At 37.1% G+C, this 22,702-nt stretch overlaps 1 protein-coding gene across 1 annotated transcript in view; it reads left to right on the top strand.

Moving 5' to 3' along the window:
* The window catches only part of LOC149451205 (proton-coupled folate transporter-like), a 395,966-nt gene that overhangs the window by 233,971 nt on the left and 139,293 nt on the right, over positions 1-22,702 (top strand). The window contains exon 6 of the mRNA XM_089690900.1: positions 11,727-11,883. Coding sequence (XP_089547026.1) covers positions 11,727-11,883 — 157 coding nt within the window. The remainder of the gene's footprint in view (positions 1-11,726; positions 11,884-22,702) is intronic.

The following is a 22,702-nucleotide window of genomic DNA, read 5'->3' as shown; positions in this document are numbered from 1 at the left end:
TTTCCACTCAAATTCATTCCAAAGGTGTTCTATCTGGTTGAGGTCAGGACTCTGTGTAGGCCAGTCAAGTTCTTCCTCCCCAAACTCGCTCATCCATGTCTTTATGGACATTACTTTGTGCACTGGTTCACAGTCATGGTGGAACAGGAAGGGGCCATCTCCAAACTGTTCCCACAAAGTTGGGAGCATGAAATTGTCCAAAATATCTTGGCATGCTGACACCTTAAGAGTTCTCTTTACTGGAACTAAGGGACCAAGCCTAACCCCTGAAAAACAACCCCGCACCATAATCCCCCCTCCACCAAACTTTATACTTGGAAAATGCACTCAGGCAAGTACCGTTCTCCTGGCAACCACCAAACCCAGACACAACCATCGGATTGCCAGACAGTGAAGTGTGATTTGTCACTCCAGAGAACACGTCTCCACTGTTCTAGAGTCCAGTGGCAGTGTGCTTAACATCACCGCATCTGATGCTTTGCATTGGATTTGGTGATGTAAGGCTTGGATGCAGCTGCTCGGTCATGGAAACACATTCCATGAAGCTCTCTACACACTGTTGTTGTGATAATCTAAAGGCCACACAAAGTTTGGAAGTCTTTAGCTATTGACTCTGCAGACAGTTGGAGACTTCTGCGCACTGTGTGCTTCAGCATGTGCTGACCCTTCTCTGTCATTTTACATGGCCTACCACTTCGTGGCTGAATTGCTGTTGTTCCCAGTTGCTTCCGCTTTGTTATAATACCACTAATAGTTGACCGTGGAATATTTAGTAGCAAGGAAATTTCATGGATGAATTTATTAAACAGGTGGCAACCTATCATGGTACCATGCTTGACTTAACTGAGCTCCTGAGAGTGACCTATTCTTTCTCAAATGTTTGTAGAAGCAATCTGCATGCCTAGGTGCATTTATACACCTGTGGCCATGGAGGTGATTGGAAAACCTGAATCCAATGATATGGAGGGGTGTCCCAATTCTTTTGGCAATATTGTGTAGCTCTTGCAAATAAACTGTATTTTACTGAGAACTGTTATTTGCTGATCCTGTTTAAGGTGTTGTGAACTTCAGGTAGTCAGGCATACTCCACTGCCAATCTAATTCCTCACATATGGTGGCAGTAGCACACATCAGTGTAAGCAGTTGTATTAAGGCTAACATGAGAAGTAAGCTCTATTTGTGTGAAAAAAAAATATAAATTTCATTTGGGTACAGCGTTGCATGACCACGCAATCACAAGTTAAAGTAGCGCAGTGCGACATACCAAAATACTTACTTATCAGAAAAGGGGGTAAACCCTTCCAGAGCTTAAGTGATTAAACAACAGGTACAAAGGCTTGAAGGAGCCTATTTAAATGACCTGACAGAGGAGAGGTGGCTGTCTACACAGAATGTCTTGACTTGGCTAGTTAATCCCTCTGTGGAGAAAAATTTTTTCTTTATTAGATTTGCATTTTATGAGGAGGAAGAAAAGACTTGATAGCGAAAATTGCTGGTGCTCAATGCCCACCACAAGCCATTGGTACCTTGATGACATTACACAGTAAAATTAATTCTCCTACCTTAATAATGATGGAACTTGTCCTGGTTTTATAGTGATCTTTACTCTTCCAAAATTAATTTAAATTTGCTAAGGCAGTATATTCAATCAGTTAAATTACCACAGCTTTTTGTGGCCCTGGGTAATTTGCTGGACTCCTCAATTTCTCTTGAAGAAGTCCAAACAGTGACCAGTCTGTTTCCAAGTTGAAAAGCACCAGGATATGAGTCTTCCTATGGAAGAGTATAAAAAATATACAGATTGTATATTGACACTGTTATTGAAAGTGTACAATGAGGCCTTTCAAAGACAATGTCAACCCTGATTCTATGACAACAGTATACTTCTTTTAAAACGAGGTAAACCCTAACAGATCCTAGTGCATATAGGCCCATAGCACTACTACAAACTGATATAAAAATCTTGGCAAAAATCCTGGCCCTTCTCCTTAATTAGGTTATTTCTAGTATTTGCACTGCATTGCCATCAGGCTGGATTCATGCTCTAAAAGTCTATGGCAAGTAATCTCCAAACTCCAGTGGATAATAAAGGTACACACACGCTATTGTTGCTGGATGCCACAAAATCATTTGATAGTTATAAAGTGGGCGGTGCATACAAGCTTTGGGTTTAGGGAGGTGTTCATTGCATGGGTAAAACTGCTACATTATGCTCCACAAGCAGCAAGGAGTCTCCCCCCTACATTTGCACTGGGAAGAGGCACTAGGCAAGGTTGCCCCCTCTCTCCATTATTATTTGCTCTAGCAGTGTATGCTTTGGTGAACCTAATCAAGTCTCAAAAGGGAGTAGTTGTTTTTTTTCTAAGGCCCCATCTAAAAACATTATGCTTTCTGCTGGTGATATGCTTTTGCTATTGGGTGACATATGATCATCGCTCAGAGCTGCAATCAAAACAGTTTCCCTGTTTGGGAAATATTCAGGTCTGACCTTGAATTGGTCTAACTCTGCTCTTATGCCTTTGGATAGGATCATGGACACCACTATTTCCTCTTTTTTGCCCAGTTCAGATAACAACATCTTTTAAATATCTTGTTATACCTGTTACTGTGAATCCTTTTAGATTATCGTCGATGAAATGTAATATCTCTCCTTTCTCATCTTAGAGACAAAATTAAGCTTTGGAGTAAGCTATGCTTGTCTCTGATTAGTAGGTCTAATCTAATTAATATTATTCTGATGCCCCAATTGCCCTACTTTTTACTTAATACACCAGTTGTAATTCCACTAAAGATATTTTGAGTAATTGACACCATATTTCATTGTTGTAAGGGGATAAAGTGGCAAGGATTAAGCTGGAACACCTGCAGCAGCCTAAAGGTGAAGGAGATGTGGCTCTTCCACACTTTCGGTATATTATGCAGCTCAGTTACAGCTCACTTACAACACATGATTGGAGGAATGGTTTTATAGGCAAATATGTATAATGTATTAATCTTCTGAATAGTATGTATTTTTATTATCTGCAACCTAAATCCGCTGTTATATCCCAAGGCCCTTCTACACTTTGGCATATGTCTCCTACACCCATTTTCAATGTAATGCAGAATATAACTACAACTAAGGGCTTTATATCCAGGTGTTCTATGTTTGTTCTGATTGCATATTAGTATGATTATCCATGTAATGCTATGGTTAAATGGGAGGGAGATGTGGATATTATAGGCTCAAGACAGTGGAGGGAGACTCTGTAGTCTGTACAGATGGGCTCTTTGGGCCCAATTATATATAGTTATACGCTTACACTATACTCCATACAAATTAGGTACTACGGGTCTACGGAGGGAATCAACGTGTACTAGATGTTGATGAGATCAGAGGCCTGATACATATGCTATGGTGATGCCCTAAGTTCCATAGATACTGGGAAACAGTTATAAATTTTATTAGTGGTGCATTTGAAACTAATGTTAAATTAGACCATAAACCATGCCTTTTAGGCATATTGAGTGCTGTAGTTCCACAGATATCTACCAGACAGGCAGATTCAAGAGCATTATTTTAGGCCCATAAACTTATTCTGAAACATTGGAAAACGAAGACTGTACTGATTCCAGATTAATGGTTATTTACTATGGACACTACTCTGAGATATAAACACTTGATTTTTCAGCATTGTGGCTACCTTAATAAATTTGAAAAAATATGGAGGGATAGTTGAATACCCCAGGATTGGTATAACGTGATATAATGCTATGTAGACAATTACAGCCCATATGGAAGAAAAATATATTTGAAATATATTTTAAAATTATTCTTACCAAATATATTGACATATATTTGAAATACTACAATTTTGGCCATATTCAATATATTTCAATAAATATATATATATATATATATATATATATATATATATATATACTGTATGTTGCAATGCCTTTTTTATTACAAAATATATGAAAACATTTTTGAAAAATACATTTGAAATATACTGTATGTCTTTAAAAATACAAATCTACATTTGTGGAATGCATTTACAAATATATGTAAAAATATATCTTAAAATGCCTTTTTTATATGTTAAAATATGAAGAATATATTTAAAAAAAAATATTCTTTAAAATATTTTTCATATATTTTGTAATATATAAAAATGCATTTCAACATGCAGTATGTATGTATATATATATATGTATATATATATATATATATATATATATATATACTGTATGTTGAAATGCATTTTTTATATATTACAAAATTTATGAAAAATATAAAAAAATATATATATATGATTAATTCAGTGTCTTTCGTTGTGATTGGCCCTTTCTGTACCATGTGATCACTGTGACCAATCAGAGCTAGCAGCACAATTGTGTACAATGCATAGCATGAAAGGAAGCCATCCATTATTTAAAATTATCATGTGATCTGCTGTGATTGATCACAGCAATCACATAATACTGGTGGACACAGCTGGTGACAGATCGTGCTGCTGTGTGGCCCCTTCTGAGAGAAGGAACGTCCTGCCCAGCCAACAATCTGCTATAGGCTGGGCAGGAAGGAGTTAAGGTGACGCAAATGTACTTCAGCTTGGTTGAGGTTGGTTGAATAATTCAGTAAAATATTAAAACAGACGTTATGGAAAGCAGTGGATAAAGACAAAAAAGGGACTGTTTTCATACTGCTCTAGTAAATTATATGATGATCACAATCAAAGAGGTCCCACAGTCTTCCACAGGGTTCTATCCCTTTGAGTTGCTATATGGATTAGATATTAGTAGAGAAATTTGGAAAAGTGAGAGTTCCTTACATGATTCAGCTTGTGGTTCAAATGCAAGATAGAATTGTGAAAGTGGACACTTTAGTCTGTGTGCCTCCTCACATGGTGTGTGCCCTATAGTCACATACCTGTTTGGGCATTTGTTGTAAGGAGCTGTGAAAGAATTCTAAAAATACTATTTTTTTTCCTCTTTTAATGAAATAGAAATATTATACAGTTGCAAGAAAAAGTATGTGAACCCCTTGGGATTACGTGGAGTTTTGCATGAATTGGGCATAAAATGTGCTCTGAACGTCATCTAAGTCACAACAATAGAAGAACACAGTCTGCTGAACATAATACTACACAAACATTAGATGTTGCCATGGTTTAATTGCACATAAAATGTAAACATTCACAGCGCAGGGAGGAAAAAGTATGTGAGGCCCTAGCTTAATGACTTCTCCCAGAGCTAATTGGAGCCAGGAGTGAGCCAACCTTGACTCCAATCAGTGTGATGATATTGGATGTGTTGCTGACAGCTGTCCTGTCCTTAAAAAACACACATCTGTTTTGGGTTTACTGGTTTCAAGAAGCACTGTCTGATGTGAACCATGCCTCGCAGAAAAGAGCTCTCAGAAGACCTACGATCAAGAATTGTTGACTTACATGAAGCTGGAAAAGGTTACAAAAGTATCTCCAAAACCCTTGATGTTCATGTGTCCACGGTAAGACAGATTGTCTACAAATGGAGAAAGTTTAGCACTGTTGCTACTCTCCCTAGGCAGTGGTCGTCCTGTAAAAATGACTGCAAGAGCACAGCGCAGAATGCTGCATGAGGTAAAGAAGAATCCCAGAGTGTCAGCTAAAGACCTACAGAAATCTCTGGCACATGCTAACATTTTTGTTGACACATCTACAATAAGGAAAACATTAAACAAGAATGGAGTACATGGGAGGACATCACGGAGGAAGCCATTGCTGTCCAAAAAGAATATTGCAGCACGATTGAAGTTTGCAAAAGAGCACCTGGATGTTCCACAGCACTACTGGCAAAATATACTGTGGACAGATGAAACCAAGATTGAGTTGTTTGGGAAGAACACACAACACTATGTGTGGAGAAAAAAAGGCACAGCACACCAACATCAAAACCTCGTCCCCACTGTAAAACATGGCGGAGGGAGCATCATGGTTTGGGGCTGCTTTGCTGCCTCAGGGCCTGGACGGATTGTTGTCATTGATGGGAAAATGAATTCCAGAGTTTATCAAGACATTTTGCAGGAAAACTTATGACCATCTGTCCGCCAACTGAAGCTCCGCAGAGGATGGGTGATGCAACAGGACAATGACCCAAAGCATACAAGTAATTCAACAAAACAATGGCTGCAACAGCACAGAATACACCTTCTGGAGTGGCCCAGTCAGAGTCCTGACCTCAACCCGATTGAAATGCTGTGGCATGACCTTAAGAGAGCGATTCACACCAGACATCCCAAGAATATTGCTACACTGAAACAGTTTTGTGAAGAGGAGTGGTCCAAAATTACTCCAGATTGTTGTGCAGGTCTGATCTGCAACTACAGGAAATGTTTGGTTGAGGTTATTGCTGCCAAAGGAGGGTCAACCAGTTATTAAATCCAAAGGTTCACATACTTTTTCCTCCCTGCACTGTGAAGGTTTACATGTTATGTGTAATTAAACCATGGCAACATCTAATGTTTGTGTAGTATTATGTTCAGCAGGCTGTGTTCTTCTATTGTTGTGACTTAGATGACGTTCAGAGCACATTTTATGCCCAATTCATGCAAAACTCCACGTAATCCCAAGGGGTTCACATACTTTTTCTTGCAACTGTATATGTATATGCATAGGTGTGGAGGTAAATGCCAAGTTGAGAGCAATGTAAAAAAGTGTAGGTCAGGCATGAATTCAGTCTTCAGTTTTGTCTTACTCAATGGATGATTGTTGTGAGGAGGTTAAGAAGGTTATGAAGCTCTAGGTTGGAAAGACTGTATCAAAAGCCTAAGAATCCCAGAACTGGGGCCATGGTGCTCAGCAAGAAAAAGATGGATGTAGAGAGAAAGATGGCCTCCTGTCGACCCTCTTTCATGTACCTTTTTGCAAAGACTCTAGACAAGCACTGCTTCATTGTCTAATTTAGGGACTCTTCTCCTACTAGAATAAACTGGCCACCTATCTGTTTATAGGTGCCAAGCGGGCAATAGCTGGAGCTTGTAAGAAACCCTTAGTCCAGTTTGGGGAAGTGAAGAGCATTTGAACTACCTTTTATTGATCCATGAGAAAATGACCAATATTCTTAACCACTTGCCAACTGGGCACTTTGACCCCCTTTGTTCCCAGGCCAATTTTCAGCTTTCAGCACTGTTGCACTTTGAATGACAATTGTGCAGTCATGCAACACTGTACACATATGACATTTTTACCATTTTTTTCCACACAAATAGAGCTTTCTTTTGGTGGTATTTAATAGCCACTGGGTGTTTTATTTTTTGCAATATCAACAAAAAAAGAGCAACAAATTTGGAAAAAAAAGGTTTTCTTTGTTTCTATTATAAAATTTTGCAAACTGGTAATTTTTTCCTTCACTGATGTGCTTTGATGAGGCTGAACTGATAGGCAGCACTGATGGGCACTGATGAGGTGGCACGGATAGGCTGCACTGATGGGCACTGACAGGCTGCACTGATGAGGTTGCACTGGTGGGCAGCACTGCAGGGCACTAATCATCAGTGCCCAGATGATCAGTGCCGATCTGCCCTGTGACAGCTGCTGGTTATCGGCAGTACTTTCCTCATGCTGTGACAGCATGAGGAAAGTGCTACTGATAACCAGCAACTGTATTTACTTGGTGATCTGCTGTGTCATTGGACACAGCTGATCATGTGGTAAAAGACCACTGTGATTGGCCTTGTACCTCATCATGTGATCAGCTTTGTCCGTAGGAGGGTGCGATCTGGGAGGAGTAATGATACCCACCCCAAATTTCTGAAGGTTTGGAACCCCTGTTGGTCCTATGCCCTTCCAACTCTGTCTTCGGCTAGTATGGGCACCCCAGGTCACTTGTACACTTGCTAGCATGGAGAACTTTTCTCTCTGTTTCTTCCCTGCTGTGCTTCCTCTCTTTCTCTACAATGTTTCTCTCCTATTCCCGGCTCCCCAGACCTCTCCCCTCTACTTCCTCCTCTTCCCCCCCGCCCCCTCTTCTCCCCCTTTTTTTTTCTTCCCCCTCCCTCCCTCCCCCTCATCACCCCATCCTTGCCCCTTCCTCCTCCCCTGGACTTTGTGTCCCTTAACATTATTAGTTTGGGTCCTCCGGGTACATTTGAGATTGTTGGTTGGGTTAGTCAAGTTTGCAATGTTATTTTCTTAAAACGTACACATTGACATTGTACTGCTGTCTTTGTTATCCATATCCCCTGTGTGGGAACCCAATGTTTCATTATTTCTGTGCACTGTTTGCATTGCGCTATAATAAAAATTATTCTATCATAAAATAAGAGCAAAAAGTGGGCAGTCCTGTCTCATTCTATTATGTATGCAAAAGGTATCTAATATTAGTTTTGTTAACTTTAGACTTGGAGCTGAGCACGGTCATCCACTTTTGCATGTATTCACCTAGTCCTATATGGACCAACGTAGAATAAATAAAGTCCTATTCAACGCTATCAAATGCTTTTTCAGCATTGGTAGATGGGAGGACTAATAGGATATGTTTAATTAGGGCAAAATTATTAGCACTGAGAACTCATTGGGTGTTATCCAGTGCTTCTTTTCCTGGTATAACACTAGACTGTTCTGGGTGGATTAAACTGGGATTGTAAGGAAGTAGTCTTGCAGAGAGAATTTTCTTGAAAATGTTCAAATTTACATTTAGCTGAAAGATAATGTGGAAGCTGCGACAGAGTTCGGGGTTCTTTCCTTCTTTAGGAATAATAATGTGATTTGAATGTTTCTTATAGGATATTGTTATTTGTTTTTAGTACAATTAAGAACTATTCGGTCTTTATAGAGAATTCCATAATCTGTATGGTTTTTGTCAAGAGCTTAGGTATACCTGAGACTTGTACTGTATGTATTTTTGAGGGGTAATTGACTGGTTTGAATTTGGTCGATTAGATTTGAGGTTGTATAGGAAAGTGTAGTAGAATTTAAGCTATGAGCAATATTAGGAGAGCTAAAAAATGGAAACACACTATAAAATATAATCTCCAAGGCAATGGGGATCAGTGGCAGAACAATTTTTGAAGCTCCTGAAAACTAGTCTGACTTGTTTTTTGATCGGGCCAACAACAGAAAAAAAGCAAATACAGTACTTACAAAGATAACCTTGAAATATGTGTCAGTCAGGAAGGAAAAATGTATAATAAATGCATAAAGAAAATAAATACATAACTTCTACCAGTACATTTACAGTCCACTGCATTTTCTATTGTGTTAAGGTCCCTTGGCTACATTTACAGAACCATATTTACATCTTTACACAAAAATGTTAGTTTTCCAATTTTTAAACTTGTACCTCATGATTGTTTCTATGCAATAGAAAACTAAAACTATTTCTGTATAAAATGTAGCATATAGTAAAGCTCCTTGTCGGAACTCACCAGACATAAATGTTTTTGTTAAACATGTTCATATTTTGGCTAAAATGGCTTTTAATGACCTCATGCAGATTTACAACATTTCAGAAAATAGTATAACTATCTGGTAATCGTTTTGACTGATTTACAGTTTCTAGGGCTGCTGAACATTACACATTTCACTTCACATCTTCACCAGATTTTACAAATTTCACTTTGCATCTATAGCAGGCCATGTCACACCTTTTACACTTCATAGGCTAAATGAAAAGACCTTCATAGGCATGATGAAAATTGATGAAAAAATTTAAGTAGAATTGAGAACATGCGAGGTGACAACTTTCAGTTTCTTAGCTAAAGGCTATTTATAAAAAAAAGTTAAATGACAGTCTGACAACAGTTTAGAAGCTGTGCAAAATAAATGGTCTACCTGGGAAAAAGTCAATCTCTCTTAACTAATAAGAGATTTGGTTATTGTGCCATTCAAACTCAGTTCTCAATGACCTGCTTATGTCAGTAGAGGGTATTCTTGCAGAAGGCATACAACTCATCAAAGCATTCAGCTGTCTAAACAAAAAATGTGTTGGCTTGGTATGTCAAGGGGCACAAACAAATGAAGGAAAACTGTAAAGTCTGTGAAAAAAAACAAAAACAAACCAAGCCTCTAAAAGGAAATTGTGCTGCCACATGGTGCATATGAACCGAATAGGCATAAGCTAGCCAAGATTATCTTTGATTTCATACAGTACATTCATTGCCAATTACCTAAATAAATTCTCAACTCTTGGGTCTTAAGTAACTCATGATGTAATTAATTGTTCCAAACCTAGGGCGAAGATGATGTGTTGGCCTGGTACAATATGTCCAGGTGCCGGTAACGGAAAAAAGGAAAATAAAGAAAATAAGCTCACTATCCAAAAACAAACTTTGCTGTCATTAAAAAACTATGGCAAGTTAGTCATTAACGTCTTTGATAGAGAGAACTTACATTTTAGATAAATGCAGACTAGTTTTCAAAATATACAGACTTCTTTCATACTCAAAATAAAAAAAAAAAATCAAGTTTTCTTAGTCAGGCTCAAACTGTATTTTAAAATCAAGGAAATTCATGGGAGTTTGTTACAGATGATATGCATAGATCCAATAGAGAGATACATAGTTTTGCATTTCAATGAGCAATTCAGATAGTTCACAATATTTCTGGTCAATACAACAGACGATACAACTTATTTTCAAAAAGTCATAAAAGCTAAAGTTTTATGGTACATTTTTCATCTACAGTACACCTGTGTGAGGAATAAATGTTACAATTATTATTACTGTAAATGTTACAATTATTATACTAGTAGTGATGAGTTGCCAGGGAAAACAGTTATTGTATATAAATTCAAGTGTAAATGTAATCTTTTGTAGGCACTTTGATCGTTTGATATGAATGGCTCTGCCCGTTTTACCACACTTATATGAGCAAAAATCAGATTAGATGTAAATCATTGAAAAGACAGATATTTATAATTTGTTGTCTGAATCATATATCAGTATCATGCGATGTGACCTTTTGCCCTGCTTCCAAATAAAGTTTATACCTTAATTGTACAGTGCAGGACACAGGCCTCTAATAATCAGGACCAGGGGTGGGATCCAATCTACTGATTGAAATGCCAGAGCCTAGTCTTGCACTTGGCCAAAGTCCAGGTGTTTTTTTCCCAGGTATTGGCCCTCCCAACTTTGTGTTCCAAGAAGCTTCCATTGGTCTGATTTTTCACTGTTCACTTTCACTGTTAAGGCTCACTAATATCATTCAGTCTGTACCACTTGGGCTTTTCAGCACCAGGTGTCTGTTTACCAGGTTTAGGCTTCTGCTAATGGTTGTAAGGTGCTTTATGCCACCCTTTAAGTTGGGAGTCTGATTTCCTTGTTTTGGTATTGTTTGCTGTGTTGCCCATCCTTCAGTTATATTGCTTGGGGACCTCCTATGAGCTTGAATGATAGAAGTCTGTGAACTGTAGTGTACAATTGACAACTAGAGATTTTTGGCTTACCTGTAAAATACTTTTTTTGGAGTACAGGAAAGGACACGGGCTACCCTCTTCTTTGTCCTTGCCTTTTCCTCTTATTGCTTGATAAAAAAAAAAATGATAATTGTTGGAAGAGGGAGGGGTTATATGGGATGTCCTAAGAACTTTGTATGCCAGTGTCTTGACCTGAAGGTGGCAGCATTTGACCCATGGTCATGATTGATGGCAGCCTGTGTCCTGTACTATACTCCAAAAAGGATTTTATGGATAAGTCAAAAATCCATAGTTATTAGCAGACATTACATCTGAAGCATTGTGTAAAATATTCTTCTTCTTTTTTTTAGGTGCAATGTTTTCAGTTATGGCATCTGTAGAAACTGTATGTTTACTAGTTGGTGCAGCTGTATTCAATGGACTTTACCCCACCACCCTATCAACATTTCCAGGAATGTGTTTTATTATTATGGCGGTTTTCCAGTTTATTACGTTTGTGTTGATTCAGTAAGTACCAAATATTTAAATAATATTTTTATTTATTTATGGTAAATTCATATGTAAATATAGAAACCAAAAGACAAGTAATATCTATTTTAAAGCCACTTACAGACACTCAAAGGCAGCTTCCTGTGCATGCTTGATCTGGTTGCTGAATGATATTTATAGCTAAAGATGTACCTAGTATTTCACTGGGAGAATAACATGCAATACATAGAGTAAATATTCTTTACAGGGCCTCTGTTACTTTTCCCATTCTGTGAAAAAGTCTTTCCTCTGTCCCACTGATGTATACTTACCCAGTGATAAAAATAAATAGAACTGTAAAAGTATGGTGACTGTGATCATAAATATTTTGTTGGTTGGCTATGCTTAAGTGATTTTGTAGTGTGTTAAATGTGTCTATTAAAATTAAAATTTCCATCTAGCAAAATAAAACAATTCCAGAAATTCCAGTTCTGAATTACTAGGGTTAATGAACAGAAAGCAATACAAAATATACTTTTACATAACTGCTTGTACAAGTCAATTGACAAACACACATTTACCATTACATAATATCTAAACTCTACCTTGGCTCCACAATTTCACAGATATGGCTGGCAAGAACCCTTGAAAAGGTTGTTTATTCATATAAAGGTTTATTTCATCTATTTGTCAATAGAGCCTGCAGGTAGAAAAGTCAGATGTTTTCCTTTCATTCTCCCATACTACATTACAGATATATTTAAAAAAATCTAATACACTGCCATTTGAGCTGAGGTAATTCATCCACCAAATTAGATACCTGACATAGATTGGGAAAAGGGAGAAATCTGTGAGTATTTGGAGGTGTACACACGTTTATACTATTTTCAACTTATGGTTCAGAGGGGTATTCCGTGCTGCCTTATGACCCTTTCCCTGGTCTTTACCTATAGTATTCAACAGAGTTACTTTCTTATTGGGTAGAAAACCCCTTTTTAGGGCATCTGTTGCTTAACAAAAGTGGGAGACCCATTGGATCCAACATTCCCATGGATCAGAAATCCAGTGTCTAGGAACAAGACACCTCAAGTAATTGGGTCATTTTAAATGTTGGCTTATTGGCTTGACCAAATCACTTTTGGTGTGCATCTGTATGTGATTCTTAAAGCCAAAGCTCACTTTTTGAAAAGAAAAAAATAAATACACAAATATAAAAAGAAAGAAAACTAATCTTCATTTATTATTTTGTTGCAAAAGACCCTGCAAAGCTTTGCAATCTGAATCACTGGGTCACTGATGTAATGACTGGCTCCTGCAGACTTTTTCTTCTTAGGGATGTATTTTCAGTTGGAGAACTGGAGGAAGTGTCAATGAACTACAGGTGTGGTGATTGCCACACATATTACACTGAGAACTACAAGTCTATCCTCCTTGGTGGTAAATAGGACTTGTGGTTTATTCATTCACATATATGAACGAAGGATGTTGCCAAGTGGATTTTGGGTAAAAAAATAATTAATGATAGGTGCTTTTGGATCCACAGGTAAATTTTAAAAAAATGTTATTTCTTTTTCTGCCCTCTGAAACTGAACATTGGTGTCACTGTGGCTTGGGGTAATGTGGTGCTTGCATGGACCCTTTAGTGAATGGACTTGGTTTACGGTATGAGGCATTGCATTGGCTGATGCTGTTTTAATCCTTATTAAAAAGTGACAATATATTCTCAACACCACGCCTGACTTCTTCTGTATTTTCCTATATGTTTTATGATATCTGGCAGGACCTTGGTGCTAATTTTAGACTGTTGTTTTATTGCTCTCAATTGTTCACAAGAGTAGTGAGCAGCCTATCTCCAGCAATATTTTCCATTCATATGTGGTCAGTCATTGTGGTACCTTTCAAGCGCCACTATTTGTTGTTTTTTCTACAATTCTCCCTTATCTGCTGATCTAATGAGAAGATTGTGTTGATTTATAATCTTGCTGAAATTCCTTAGTATTGTGAATGTCTACCAATACTAAACCCTTAAAACATTTAAATGATGTTTCTGATTCATAGGTAGAATGAAGGTACTGTAGATTTTGCCTTTAAATGATTATTTACCCCAATTTTAAACTTATTAATATTATTAGTTCCTCTATGGGGACCTTCTTTGCCAAGAAAATATTTTCTAACATTAGTTTCCTTACATATTTATGCACATCTATATATAAACTGAATTTACTTCTATTTATTTGATGTGCATACTTAAAAACATTAAAACATAAAGCCCCGTATGCATGATAAGAATATCGGATGAATGATCGTCTGTTTTTTTTATTTTTTTATTTTTTGCATGCTAGTCTCCATATCGAAAATTAAGAGATTACTAAAGTTACAAAATTCTTGTATGACAGAATAAAAATTTGGAAGTGATGTAATGGATTATATTGCATTTTCGGATTAAAACTGAATACTGATATGAAAATCATACGGTGTGGTATTGTATGAGAAAAATTTCCATGCTTATCTCTTCGAATAATTTAGGATGAAAGGTTATTATAAGATTGCTTTGAAAGCGGTGTTTTTTGTGTGATTTTCTGATCATGTGTACTAGACTTTAGTTCAACTCCACTAATATTAAAAATGCCTTCTCCATTCAGTCTCTACCTATCTTGAATCTGTTTTCTTTCTCTGCATTCTCTTCTCTTCATGCCTTTCTTTTATCTGTCTATGTCAATTTCCACCTTTATCTTTGCTCCCTGCTCTGTAAAAAGGGGTATATGGTTCATTTGGCAAATCACTTAGTGCCTAAAAACAATTATATGTTGGAATCCTATAAAATGTTTCTCCACAATCATAGTCATTTCCTTATGTACAGTAATCAGCTCTTTCCCTATATTGGTTATGTAGTGTACTGTATTTCATTGTGATCCCTGTATATACCCTTTCTGATTCCTAGCAGTGTTTCCATATCCACCATATTTCTTATGATCTTTAACCTTTTCTTTAATCGATATTTAACTATTGCAAGAATCCTTCCTAAACACTTGATATTGTTGAGGGTATTGAGCCATTGATCTATATGGGGGAAGTTCTTGTCATCAGTTGTTTTCTTTTACCTCCATTAGTTGCATATTTATCATTGTTGAGCGTAGTTCCATATTGATTGGTATTAGGGAGAGGTTGTATCCTCTCCTAATTGCATTATTCCTCCTGGCATTCTGCACATTCATTTCTAAGACACACATCTCAGCATGCATGACTAATCCTGTGTTTGTTTTACCATCCTTTTATATTCTTCCAATTCTGAAACTGGCATTAATTGTTCCTTCATTTTTTCTATCCATCCTTAAATTCTTACTAGTCTTTTTTTCATTATGCATTAATTCCCATCTCAAACCCCATGGGAATGATGATCTGCTAAATATCTTTCCAACATTAATAAATCCCACCAGATAACATCAATAGTTCTCTTAACAGCTGTTTTTCCCATTACACACAAATATCCATCAAATTCAACACTCACCTAAAATGTCAGACACATATTTTTGAAGGTCTATCAACACTTGTGTTACAGTCTCCTGTACAATTTATTACGAGTAAAAATAGATATGCTATTTACTATATACTGTATGTAAATATGGGATATATGCGTTGGGGTGTCTATGTGAACACATTTATATTGGCTGCAATATCCATAGATTGATCAAATGAACATAGGAAATAAAAATGTATTTACTATGATCATCGGGTCCATCTAGTAGCCATATTGCAGTATTTTATTGATTCCCACTATTTCTATGAAGGAAAAACATCTGACCTGGAGAAAAAGTAGCATAGTAAAATTAAATTTTGCTGGCATTTCCACAGAATGAATGTAAATGCAGTTTCACAAGATGGAATAATTTGCAATTTTTTTTAAAATAAAAACAACCCTTTACATATTTGTGGAAACAATCTAGATTCTGTTTGATCTGGGGAGCTAAATAGGGTTAGGTCTGTTCAGGAGCTGGATGAGAGACTGCCAGGAAATACCAAGTGTCAATTATAGTGCAATATATAAGGTAGAATGTACTGTATCTGTATAATGTTTTGTGATCATAAAATATTAATATATCCAGGATTATGTATAATACATATTGTACAATATGTTAAATTCTGTTTATTAGATATATATCAGATTTAATATTTTGTAAGATTGAGTTTTTTTTAATGTGAACTTGCATTGGACATTGAAAGGATTACTATATAAACATAGAAAAGTGACTGGAGAAAAAAGACCAAGTGCTCCATCGAGTCTTGTCATGTTTTTGTATTTTTTGTTTTGCTTTGGGTTTATTTATTTATTTTGTCTGAGTGTAAATTATGTTTGTTCCATGCAAGTTTGAAGTCACTTACTGTTGATAGACTCACTACCTCTGCTGGAAGTCTATTCCAAGCATGAACTACCTTTTCAGTAAAATGATACTTTCTGAGATTAGTTTTGAATTTTCCTCCTGTTAGTTTGAGGCTATATTCCCGTGTTCTTGATTTTGGTTTCATATTGAAAACCCTGCCCTCTTGAAATGTATTAATCTCCTTGATGTATTTAAATGGTTCAGCCATGTCTTACCTTTCCCTTCTTTCCTCCAGACTGTACATTTTAAGTTCCTGAAGTCTCTCCTGATACGTTTTATCCCTCAAACCTTTCATTTTTGTTACCCATCTCTGGACTCATTCTATCTTATCATCTTATCAATATCTTTTTGCAAGTGAGGTCTTCAGAACTAGACATGATATTTTAAATGAGGTCTCACTAAGGATCTATATGGTGACACCTCTAATGATACATTCTAAAATTAAATTCGCCTTTCTCACTGCCTGGCCACACCATTTGCTCATTTTGCAATCATCTGAGAAAAGTACTCCCAAATCCTTTTGTCAGAACCTGTGGTAGTGAGCCCTTGTAGATAGTCAACTTGGAGTTCCCCGGGGCACGGAGTCTAAGCCCCAGGCTGCTTCTTCACCAGAGCCACTGATGGTGGGGATGGACTTGCAGCAAGCTGGGACCAGGTCGCGTCCCCTGCGTATGCCCAGCTGAGGATGAGTAGACTGCTCACGGGAGCAGAGTGCAATGGGAGGAGAAAAACGGAAATCTGATAGACTAACCAAGGTCAGGCCAGGCGGAAAACAAGCACAGTCAGAGAATGAAGCCGGGGTCGGTACACGAGTAGTCAATGCAAGATACAGGAGATAGCAACACACAGGAGCTCAGACAACTAGGACATTGCTCAGGCAAAGTGGCTTAGACTGAGCATGTCTTATATAGACAGGCAAACAAGGAGGCGGGCCAGGAAGTGATGGAAGGGAAGGAAATAAAACCCACAGAACAGCAGACGATGCCCATAGGTGAGCACAGACAAACACACATGTGAAAGGGATCAGGAACAGCGCTGCAGCAAGGAGGTAAGAATACACAAACTAGAAACTGCACGCTAACTTGTAACACCTTTTCCTCTCTAGTGCTGGCCAACACTGTACCCCCCAATGTTGTTCTCTGTCCTAGGCATGTCAGGGGCTGTAGATACATTGCAAACATCACTAACAATCCAATATACCTTCTGGCAGGAATAGAATTTTTAACATATTTTCAAGTGATCTGTGATGGAAGGGGGTACAGAGGTGAAAAAGGTTGAGATGGAGCAACCCAGAGACTCAACCAGTGAACGGGAACATAGGAAACTAACACCCCAAGGTATGCTGGAATGTGTATATCAATGTAACCCAAAACAATTTTAGACTAACCCTACTAAATTCTACTAGTAATTTATAAGAACACTACCAAGATAAAATTCATAGACTCTGGAATGAGCTGCCCAAAAGATTTCAGATCTTATCGCAAAACTGCACCCATGACTTCACATTAAATAGCATAATATAAACATATTTTATTTGTGATGCTTCATTAAAAAAATCTAATTTCACAATAAATTTGACGTTTCACCAGGGGACACTCTATCATTTAGTGATTCAGCATATCAGTATAACTCTTCTTACTGCATTGACCCTGTTAGATTAGATTGTGTTATAGACTGAATTTAAGTGCTTTGATCCATCAGAGGGTGGTGAGTTATACGCAGAAAAGATCTATTTATTAAAAGTAAATGCCTTTCATTTTGTAAGTGGATTTGATAAAACTGCCAGACTTACAATGAACTTGTCCTGAGAGTTTGATTTCCTCTTCATTTTTGCAGACTGAAGGGGAAGGGAGAGGTCATGCAGCAAGAAGCCTGTTAATTTTCACACTGCTTTAAAGCTTCTGGAAACAGTAAAGTCAGAAAAGGATACAAATGGGAACTGAGATGAACAATTAAAATCCACAGAGATTTAATGTTCTGTTAAATGTTCTGTGAAGTAGGGGTAGCCTTTCAAGATATAAAAAGCTGGTAAAATATAATTATAGTAGAACACAGATTAAGTTAAAAAATTAATCATGCATGGTTTTAACTAGATTTTAAGGAAACATAAATTCAGGATACAGTTGTATATGCATGCCATAAATTGTATTTCATTATTAAAGGGGCAATAATTTTAGTGAACATTGATTTCAATTATGTTTATTATAAAGTAATCATGTCACAAGAGAAGCTGCCATTGCTGACCTCTCCATTTGAAAATGATAGCTGTGCAGTTTTCATGGTAGTCCTCAGTATAACAGCCAAAGATTTCGTATTTAGCAGTTCAGTGGTGATAGCCCATATATATTTTTCACGATGTGTACTCTAAAAAAAAAACTGTAGACATTTATTTTTTTATAGATTAGAGAAGACTTTCTGTTGAGTATTCATATCTGCCGTGACACAATTTTTTCAGAGTTTACCTCTCTGCCTTTCCCTGTGATGCCCAAAACAAGAACTTGGAATGCTGATGACACTGGGATAGAAAGGCACAGACAACAGGAAAAAAGGTGTTGGTTTTTCCAACTCCTTCTAACTCTACTTGTTGGAGAGAGTTCATATCACTTTCTAGGTTGGGAACAATTTCCCTAACAGGAACACAAGTAGCAAAGAAAGCCCAAAAGCAGCTTTAACCATTCTCTGCTCCTTTCTGAATTAAATATAATGTGTATAATGTGTTAGATGGCGTTGGGCTTTAACACACTTTTTCATTTTTATACATTTCAATCAAGAATTTAAAGCTAAAATAAGTCAACATATAACTGCTCACTAAGGTGTACATTTGTGAGAAGAGCAGTAGACATTTGACAAACGTATCAAGTAGATCAGAAACTTGTATAGACACAATTTGAGTAATATGACATAAAAAAAATATATAATAGCAGTAAGAGTGTGGATCTCATCTGTGCTTAAAGTGTATCTAAACCTAAGAACAAAAAACAAAATACAGTACATTACATGCCCTTTGATGTGATGGCTGAATTTAGTACTTTTTTTAGACTTTTGTTCTTTGTTCCTTTAATATGAATCTGGTGATCCTGCCATTAGCACACTTGCTGTCCTATAGTGACACTCTTCACTCACTGTATTGTATATATGGAGTAAACACATTGTTAGTCTAGGCAGGAAGTGTGGTAAATTTACAGAACACCTCCCCCTTATCTGATTTCCATAGCCTAGGGAGGTAGGTGTCCAAGGAGAGAACTGTGAACATTGCTGATAAGTGTGCAGCAAAGGCAGAGTGCACCAGAAGATCACTACATTTCTGGTAGGATAAGCAGTTTTTTTTTGAACTTTTCAAATAGATATAGTAAAATGCTTTTAACTGTCTATTTAACAGGCCAAAATGATGGAGCAAAAGAGGTTTACACTCGTTATCCTACATTAGTTGATATACTGTATGTAAGAAATAGTCAGGGTATGATGAGTGGGAATGCTATCTAATAAGGCTAATGTACTAATGTAGTAGAGAATGATAGCAAAATGAATACAGTAGACGTGCTCAATTTGAATGGCCATTCATGTGCAGGGGTAAGATTTTGTTTTGCACATAGCTACATCCAGTGCAACTTATGTGTGTGTGTGTGTGTGTGTGTGTGTGTGAGATTTTTATCCTCTAAAAATTCCCATAGCCCTGCATATGCTGCTTCCTGTGGAAGACCTCTAAACGTTTTTGAAGTTGTCAGGAATCACAGCTTGTACCACTTCCTGGTCTAACGGCTCTAACAGTAAAGAACTATTTCCACAATCTAAGATTAAACCTCTTTTGTTTTATCTTTAAATTGTGGCTGTGTGTCAACTTCTGGAACCTTTAAACCATTTATTACAGTTATTGGAGTCACCTTTGATATATTTGCACATTGTAATCATATTTCCTCTTAAAGTGGAACTAAAGTTCTGCAGTTACACACTGTGAGCTTGCAAGCTTTTTATTACAAAAGACTTGTAATATCTCTTCTTCAGGAAAATACAATTACCTGCCTGCTCACCACGATCTTCCAATGTAAATTGCACTGAGCTGGCCTGATCCCTGTGTGCTAAAGTGATGTCACAATGCTCCAGCCAATGAAGATGGCCAAAGACCAGTGCGCAGGAAAAGATGCCGAAGCGGGTAAGGGACTGCTGGGAAGGTGAGTATTGATACCTTTAGTTCCACTTTAAGAGCCTCTTCTCCAGGATGAATAACTGCAATTTACAGTATACAATTTATCCTTATAGCTGAGGTCCTCTATCCTGTTTTCTAATTTTGTTGCTCTTCTCGGAATTAATGTCTTTCCTGAGGATTGGTAACCAAAACTGAACGGTTTATTCAAGATGAGTCTGAACCAGTGTTTTAAAATGTGGTAGAATTATTGATTTATTTATTATATGCATGCCCTTTTAATACATGACAGGTATTATGTTTGCCTTTTATTCACTTTTTTCTAAATGATCTAATAAATTAACACTTGCACCTCTACACTGTCGAAAACATTTTTACGAGCTTTTCCTTATAAGTTTTTTGAAGTTCTGTTTTAATATGAAGCCACATGTGTAGAAAGAATTTGTAGTTTACATACATTGCTGCTGTTTATGGAGAACAAGATAAGAGCTCTCTACATGTTCGTAGAAAAGGAATACCTCAACATTACAACATGTGGATATTCAATACAATGTTAATTAGAACGTGGGCCACCTACAGCCAAAATGCATCTTGAGTAGAAAGGGATAAGGTAGGTTATACAGTATAGAAGGGTACTAATTTTCACCTCAGCATGAACTTATACACAGACCCTTGTGAGAATAGATTACTAAAATCAAGCTGGATGTTTTTTTATGTCATATTGAATACTAAGTGGGATGCATCATTTTCTATTTTTCTTTTTTTTCCAAAAACAATTTTATTGTGAGAAGAGGCACAATGATAACATGTACAGGTTACATTCGGATCATGTAAAAAAACTCAGTAAATGCCCGTATCCCCTGATGGGATATACATCTGAAGCACACATAGTTTCATCATATAATCCTCCTAGATTGTAAGCTCGAAAGAGCAGGGCCCTCGATCCCCTCATGTTTTGCATTCTATTGGTATTGTTCTGTCACATGTTCTGTCCCCCTTTGTAATGTACAGCGCTGAGCGAACTATTGGCACTTTATAAATACTGTATAATAATAATAATAATAATATAACACTGTTGAAATTAAGAAAACACAAAAAAAAGAACATGCTCCAAGCAAAAAGAGAATGAAGTGAACATAACAATTGGGTACATGAATAAGCCAATCCTCATATATTCCTCATATATTCCCTCTAAATATAGAATGCAATGCAATACACAGTGAGAGGATGGTGATAGCAGTGGATAGTTGGATATCCACCCCTGGAGGTGGAGGCTGAAGAGCTGTAGTTGTACCTGTGGGTCTGCTGGTAATCAATGTTTACCCAAACTCATAGAAATGGGAAGGTAATGTTGACAATGTAGGATAGAGCGGATGAGGAGAAAGAGGGGGAGAGAAAGAAAGAGACAAGAAGAGAGGGAAAAAAAATCTATTTTTCAATTATTCCTGAAATTTTTAATTTTGCAAAACATTCAAGTCAGTGTAAGCTCACACTTCTTATTGACATATTTACGCAATAGGTAGCAAAGCATTTCATCAAGCAGAGTTAGTTGTAGATTGAGAGACATGTTGATTCTATTTTGCAACAGATTGTGGTCCCAATTAAAACTTTTTATGATAATTAAAAATGTAGGAAGGTGGTCCAGGACAGATAAGAAGAGAAGACTTTTCTCTTAAAGGCTAAGTTCACTTTTATAGAAAAAATAATATATACACATAATTTCTGCGGTAGCAGTTGGTACTTGTAGTTAATTTTTACACAGGAATCTGTAGGGGCAACAATTGTTTTCAAAAAGTGACAGTGGGTGCAGGGAGATGAGGCAGAAGCTGGAACATGTTACGTGTTCCACCCTAATTACTGGTGGAACATGTAACATGTTCCAAAGGTGAATTTAGCCTTTAACCTAAGAAGGGTGAAGTGTGAAATATGACTTTACTGGCAAATTGAATGCTATCCTATACATCAAATTAATGCTATATTGATAATGGGATAGTTCAGGACGATATAAAATTTTAATATTAGCGTCAAAGAGTTTACACCTAATGAGGTCGATTTACTAAAACTGGAGAGTGCAAAAGCTGTGCATGGTAGCCAATCAGCTTCTAACTTCAGCTTGTTCAGTTAAGTTTTGACAAGTAAGCCTAGATTGGTGACTGGCTGGTTGGTTTCTATGCACAGCTGCACCAGATTTTGCACTCTCCAGTTTTAATAAAGCAACCTCTCTGTGTTAAGCTATGTTAATCTGCGCTGATTAATGCAGACTCAAAGTAGGCTCAATGCAAGGACACAGAAAATAGTATTGTTGTCTGTGTGCTCATTTGATACCAAAGCATTGTGC

The sequence above is a fragment of the Staurois parvus genome, unplaced genomic scaffold, assembly GCF_062004578.1.
Source record: "Staurois parvus isolate SC_StPar_1 unplaced genomic scaffold, SC_StPar_1.0 ptg000546l, whole genome shotgun sequence".
Classification (NCBI taxonomy): domain Eukaryota; kingdom Metazoa; phylum Chordata; class Amphibia; order Anura; family Ranidae; genus Staurois; species Staurois parvus.
This window is presented reverse-complemented; position numbering and strand designations above follow the sequence as displayed.